This window comes from Brachycentrus maculatus, unplaced genomic scaffold (assembly GCF_059751285.1).
Source record: "Brachycentrus maculatus isolate JH-2025_06_01 unplaced genomic scaffold, ASM5975128v1 h1tg000172l, whole genome shotgun sequence".
Classification (NCBI taxonomy): Eukaryota; Metazoa; Arthropoda; class Insecta; order Trichoptera; family Brachycentridae; genus Brachycentrus; species Brachycentrus maculatus.
In genome coordinates this window covers 1,440,345-1,447,486 of record NW_028280925.1, presented here as the reverse complement: position 1 = coordinate 1,447,486, position 7,142 = coordinate 1,440,345, and the positions used below count along the sequence as shown (strand labels likewise).

General features: G+C 28.4%; 1 protein-coding gene across 2 annotated transcripts; it reads right to left on the bottom strand.

The window, feature by feature from the left end:
- Nucleotides 1-252: 252 nt before the first annotated feature.
- On the bottom strand, nt 253-5,709 carry LOC148308277 (uncharacterized). 2 transcript variants are annotated; one of them, XM_088262001.1, is made up of 4 exons: nt 5,518-5,709; nt 3,641-3,923; nt 2,366-2,543; nt 253-2,008 (listed from the first exon to the last, which is right to left on the bottom strand). In XM_088262001.1, exons 1-4 carry the CDS (start codon nt 5,568-5,570, stop codon nt 672-674), a joined length of 1,851 nt encoding a protein of 616 aa, XP_088118127.1. In that variant the 5' UTR covers nt 5,571-5,709; the 3' UTR covers nt 253-671. The 2 variants fall into 2 exon arrangements, with proteins under 2 accessions (XP_088118127.1, XP_088118126.1); XM_088262000.1 differs by having other exon boundaries at nt 253-2,543.
- Nucleotides 5,710-7,142: the final 1,433 nt, after the last annotated feature.

The window sequence follows — 7,142 nt, the reverse complement described above, 5'->3', positions numbered from 1 at the left end:
TATTTCGTAAGTGTCAGCCCTGATATAAAAGACAAACAACAAATTTGTTCTGCATACTCACCCTTGGCATTCATTGTTCGTTCAACATGTCGGTCAACATGTCATGATCAAAGTGAAGGCGCATTCTGTCAGTCAGATAAATGCACATTATTAATACAATTATATCTCGAATTAATTTTTCACCAACAAAATATTTGGAATAAAATCGATTGTAAAGCTTTGAGTATTTGTAAACACATGTGTAATAAAGTATTTTTTTTTGTAAAACAGCATTTATTTCTCAGATTTATAAGCAATTGCTTAGCGACTACCTTAACTAATAAATATTGTTACAAATATACTTTTCCGTGAAAAAAATTTTAAAAAAAATAATTTTCTTATGACATGTGAAAATAGATTATTTGTTATGAAACATCATTTTTTAAATGAAATATGTTGTACAAGTTTCTTTTTGAAGTACATTTTTTTTTTAAATAATCATATAATTTCTGTGGATGGTTAAAATACAATCTTTACATCGTCAGCGTCAGTTTATATGTAGGTGAAGCTCATCATGTGTATGTGTATTAAATTTACATGTAAACCCACGATATTTTACAAGTATATTGATCTACTGAGAATATTTTTTTACATTTAAGGTTTTTTTTTTTGTTTATGTAAGGATTTTTTTTTTACACTTCTGTAATTTCTGACAAACTCTCATACTCTAATGCTAAATCGGGGATAGAAGGTCTCTTGGGAGGCAGAGGCGGCGGCGTAGGGGAGTTGACGGGAGGCATCAAATGGTTACTAGACTTGCCTCCTGTTCCTTCATGCGTGCCTCGCAGCCTCTCCAGTCTCCAGTGGAGAAGTTGAACGGTAGTCGGCTCCACGGCCGACACGTAGCTCGCCGCTGCGCTCCTGGAGCTGATGATGCTCGTCTCCGAGACACTTCGTCTAAAGTTCTTCCGTTTGGAAGACAAAGTTCTCTTCGGCGGGATTTTGACTTCATTCTTTACTTCACACACGTCTTTGAAATTGGGTGGCATCACGATTGCGTCGGCTGCTCTGTGTTTCACCATAACAACCCTCTTGCTTCCTCTGAGAAGTGACGGGTTTCTCCTTATTATCAGGTATATCAGAATAGCACCCGCGAGGAGGCAAATTATCAGGGCTCCAGAGAATGTTCCTATTATCGCCAGTCTGTCTTCGTTGGCTAGCCAGGGTTGCAAATCCCAAGGTATGCCCGTGACGTGGGCTCTGCAATCTAGAGGAGATATTTTACCTTCGCCATTTTTTAACAAACAAAACGTGTACGATTCTCCTTTGACTAAATTTTCTACGGTAATCTGTTTAGTGAGTTTCTTCATGCAACCTATTGATTTAGAGGTCTCGATAATTCCGTAATAGTTCATGTGCCCGATGAACCAAATGAGGATATCCGTTTCTGTGATGGAAGATTTTATTTTAATATTCACTACACCATTGCTATCATCTTCAATGGAGAAATTTAAACTCTGCTGTGTCACTATTAAGTCGTTAGTAAGTAATTTACGAGTGTATTTCGTGTTGTCTGTGAAAAATGTCGGCTCGTAACATTTGATGTGAACCTTATTGCTGGTATCTGTTGTAGTGGGAGCTTCGGTTGTAACAATTGTGGTTATTGGGGTAGTCGTGACGCTTGGTATTGCTGTAGAAGACGAGGTGGTTGTTGTTTCACTCGCATGAGAAGTTTCTGTTTCAGAAGTAGACGTTGTTGGTATTAAGGTGGTAGGAGTTTCAATGTTGGGACAGATATTAATTTCCGTTATCCTTTTAAAAGAGTGCTCTTCAGGAAAAATGCAGACAGGAACATTTTTAGTTTTATTTTGAAGGGCTGCCTCTTGTATCCATTGTATATCGCAAGTACAGTTCCATTCGTTATCGTCCAATATTAATTTTGGAACTTCTTTATACGGATAGAAGACGTTTCGTGATAATGTTTTCAAACTGTTTTCGTTTAAAGCTATAAGTTCTAAGTTCTGCAAGCCTGCAAAAGTGAAATCTTTGATAATCTTGATTCTATTTTTGAAAAGATATAAGGATTGAACTCCTCTTATGCCAGCAAAGAATTTAGAATTTATTTCCTCCATTGGTATAACGTTATAAAGCTGAACAACTTGCAAGTTATACAAATCGGGATTGCCAGTAAACTTTGTAAGGTCAATCGAAGAATCTCGAAGCTCCAAATTTGTTAAAGAGTTCGCGATTGGTTTAAAAACATCTTCGTCAATTTCATAAATAACGCTGTCGGAAATAGTTAGAAATAGTAAGCTTAACCCAAGAAAAATTCCGGATTGCATCTTTTGTAGCTTTAATCCTTTGAATTGAAGATTTTTCAACTTACTAAAAGCATTGTCATTAAAAGCTGAGGGGGATATATTGTCTATTGCCCCATGTATTTGTAACGTGCCAATAAAAAACAAAGTTTTTTCAAGCCACCCTTCATCCAACGATTTGTTTTTTAGTATCATGTCATACAGAACAAGAGTGACGATATCATCTTTACAAATTGCTGACGACATCTGAAATCAATAAAACAAAAATAATGTTTATTTTTATCAAAAACTTCGTTCATTCAAATTTAATTTTACGATACTGTGAATTTTTCTTTTGAAATATTATTAAATACTTCTCATACATTATTATTAGTACATATAATTGTATTGTATATACTATCTATAAAAATTTTAAAACATAAACATATACATATATATATATATATATATATATATATATATATATATATATATATATATATATATATATATATATATATATATATATATATATATATATACATATATATATACATATATATATATATATATATATATATACATATATATATATATATATATATATATATATATATATATATATATATATATATATATATATATATATATATATATACATATATATATACATATATATATATATATATATATATATATATATATATATATATATATATATATATATATATATATATATATATATATATACATTTATATATACACACACACACATACACACACATACGCACACACGCACACACCGGGCGTAGCCCAGTTATTCCAGTATAATGCCTTTTGTAAAATATATTATAAATATAATATATTTTACTATATTTTTTATACTGAAAGCATTAAACAAGGTAAAAATTAAAAAAAAAAATAAAAAAATTAGGTAACTTTATAATTATCAATTTTATGGTTATCAAAGAAATGTAGAAAGAATAAATATGTACAAAGGTACTTTTTGACACTTATATGCTTCAAAATGGTCCATAGGGCACCATTTGCTATAAGAAAATTGTGTGAGTCATCACTATGGCAAAGAAATAGCGGAAAGGAAACGAAGAAGCAAGGAAGCTTAGACTAGCTTGCGTCACTTGGACGCTACTTAAATGTACGATGTTCTCTCGGAAAACATGCTTTGAAATAATTGTGGAATATGATACATTTTTGCATTATTTAGTAGCCGGTAATGATAATGAATATATTGTAAATGAACGTCCACTGAAATTTCAAATAGCATACATAAAAATGATTTGACAATGCCTAAACTTAAATGTCAACAATAGTGCATTGAAAATTAAATAAAGTTAAATTCCAACCTGGTAAATCGTATCGAGGGTCTCTGATAATGTGTTCATACTATTATTAAATGATCTGCAAGTAATGGTACATAGCGCCATCGAACATTGCTCTCCTGATGCGTAGTAAATTTCGTCATGTCTTTTCAATGTTACATTGTTATCAGAGGTATCAATTTTAGGATATTCTTCCAGGGACATATAAAGAGTAAGGGCAAATATGATCGAGAATCCGAGAACGCAGACTGTTCCCGATAGAATTTGATTCCATTGTCCCGGCGAGGGATTCAGAAATGTGGATTCCCTAAAAATAACAAATGAGTATTTTTTAGATAGAGCATATTTATTGACAGTTGGTAGGACTTCATTTTAAAATTGTTTGGCAATATATCCAAAATTAAACAAGTTTATTTGATTAAATTCTACTTTTATTTACATAAACATTATAATATGTGACGCGTTTCGTCTTATGAAGATATTGACAAACATATTTTGAGTGTGTTCAAATACAAATCTGGATTATCTCCAATTAGGAGTTATTTTTATATTATTTTTTGACATCTTTACATACGTGTAACAATTACCAATTCTACCCATGATTGACAATCAATATTTAAATTCTTGAAATATTCTTTAATTTTTGAAAAAGTTAATTGGGTTTTATTTATTATTTTTTAAGTGAAAATTCAAAAATGAGTTTATAAAAATAAACAAGTTTTTTTTTCATCTAAAGTTTACTGAAATGGTTAAGTAAAATAACTTGAAAAAGCTTTATATACCGTGTTTTTTTTATTATACATAACATTAACTAGTATTTAAATAAATTATTTTTATTATTAAAGTTAATAAATGAGATAAACTTGTATTTAACACATTTAGATATTTTATTTTAAAACCTATGCTGAGGCTGTAGAAATTTGAGAGGCTGGTAAATGAGATAAAATTTTAATATTTTGACATAAATCTAACATACACAATACCAATAATATGTATCAATAATCTTACATATGTTACATAAATCTTACTTATGTTAGACTTAAATATAATTGGAAAATGCTATTTTTATAATGTATTATTTGTTGGTGATAACTCTCGAATAATTTTAACATTTATTATTTGTTTTTAATAAATGTTTTTAATAAAGAGCCGTAATACGTATAATAAATGTGTATATGAAATGAATATGTATATTGAATGTATCTATGTATTATGAAAATAAATAAATAAAAAAAAATAAAAAAATAAAAATATATTATTTCAACTCATCTGTATAAATATTTTCATTTAGATACTTTATTTTAAACTTCATACTATGGAAATCTATTTTTTTAACAAACCCAACAAGCCACTTATTTGCATGGCCAGCTAAATCAGAGAAAAAAATGTTTTTGTTATTTAATATGAGCTGTCGATAATTTTATGAAATAATTTGATTATTAAAAAAAAACAATAAATTAAATAACACTTTTAAATTTATAAAAATTTAAATTATTTACATTAAACTATGGTTATGAGGGTCGCTAAACTATCCGAAAAATCAATAATGCTATCATAAAGCACTTTTGAGCACATTTGAGCATTAGTGGTCATTAAAAAGTATTAATTTACAGCATAATAAATAATACCAGTTGTTTGTGGCATGAATCACTCAAGTTTGGGTTCTTTGCCAAAAAAAAACATGGCTATGAGTATGTACACATACATCGTAGTTATTTTTTTTTCTTCTTACAAGTTTGTTCTTAATTTATTTTTATTTATTTATTTATTTATTTATTGGAAATCAACAGCCATTAACAAAAATAATATAAATATACAATATAAGGAGCCGATAATGAGGCCAATTATTGATCCAATTTTTAATGGGTTTAATGTGAAAATACTTTAAAAAAACTATTTACCTTTCTTTCTGGTTATTCTTATTCAGTGTCAACGTGTTTTGTTTATACCGCATTCCCTTTTCAACAGCATTACCACGTTCATAAATGTAAGTTAATTAATGTACAAGATTTTTCTTCGACTCTTGAGGGTAACAAAATTTGCCAAGGGTCATGTAGTCGCAACGCCGCAGTGAGAGTGGCAGAATTCGCACTAATGTGGTGGAATCGGAGCGTGCAAATTCTCCGAATAACAGGTACCATGCCACCATATGCCGGGGATCAATATATCATAATCACAAACAGTTGTTTCAATAATATAATCTGTCTTATCTCTACAATTGGATCCATTAGCTTTCGATTGAGATAATGAACGGAATAAATAAATATTCGTTGTTCTGCTTTATGATACCACTAAATTATGAAATCTCATCGAATTGTCAAAATTGTCTACCATCGAACTGATGCTGATAGCATACAAAATTAATAATAATAATTTGTTATAAAACAAATTTGTCGTTAAATACTTGTTTAATATTCTTCTAAAAAATGTGGTAAATATTTACATAGAAAATATTTACATGAAAATATTTACATGAAATTTACATAGAGCCGTTTTCTTGAAAAATCACCTCGAGGGTGCTTCACACTTAACAGCATGTAATTTTACCATTTAAAATGAACAAAGATTTTTTTCATCGATATATATATATATATATATATATATATATATATATATATATATATATATATATATATTTATATATATATATATATATATATATATATATATATATATATATATATATATATTTATAAATATATATATAAATATAAATATATATATATATATATATATATATATATATATATATATATATATATATATATATATATATATATATATATATATATATATATATATAAATATAAATATATATATATATATACATATATATATATATATATATATATATATATATATATATATATATATATATATATATATATATATATATATATTTTTATATATATATATATATATATATATATATATATATATATATATATATATATATATATATATATATATATATATATATATATAAATATAAAATGAAATGCATATGAGAGAATAATGGAATCATTCAAATTGCACTGCATTGTTGAACCCCAAGGATTAACAGCTGCAAATCGACATCGCATGAGGCCAATCCCACTTTAAAACAGAGCACAAGGCCTACACCAAGAAGAAGAATAAGGTATAATTATACACAGGGTGTCCCATAATCCAAGGTATTCCATTTAAGGGGTGTTAGGTCAGCTCATGACTGACCAAAAGATGAAAATATGACCTCGGTAAAAGTGCCCTAGTTTTCGAGATATTTCCACTTTTATGAATTTCCCGAACATCTACGCCTTAGATCAGTATTTTGAGTGCCACTTCTTCAAGGGATGTTAGGTCAGCTCATGACTCACCAAAAAATGAAAATATGACCTCAGTAAAAGTGCCCTACTTTTCGAGATATTTCCACTTTTATGAATTTCCCGAACATCTACGCCTAAGATCAGTATTTTGAGTGCCACTTTTTCAAATTTTCATATTTTTTGGATTCTAATTTATGTTCAACCATGGGACCACAACCCGA

Bases quoted from the DNA above. Each gene is read 5' to 3' on its own strand.
- LOC148308277 (XM_088262000.1), bottom strand. From the start codon at position 5,570: ATGCGGTATAAACAAAACACGTTGACACTGAATAAGAATAACCAGAAA. The intron at 3,924-5,517 runs GTAAATAGTTTT...TGTTATTTTTAG, and splicing joins AAGAATAACCAGAAAGAAAG to GGAATCCACATTTCTGAATC. The intron at 2,544-3,640 runs GTTGGAATTTAA...TATTGATTTCAG, and splicing joins CCCTCGATACGATTTACCAG to ATGTCGTCAGCAATTTGTAA.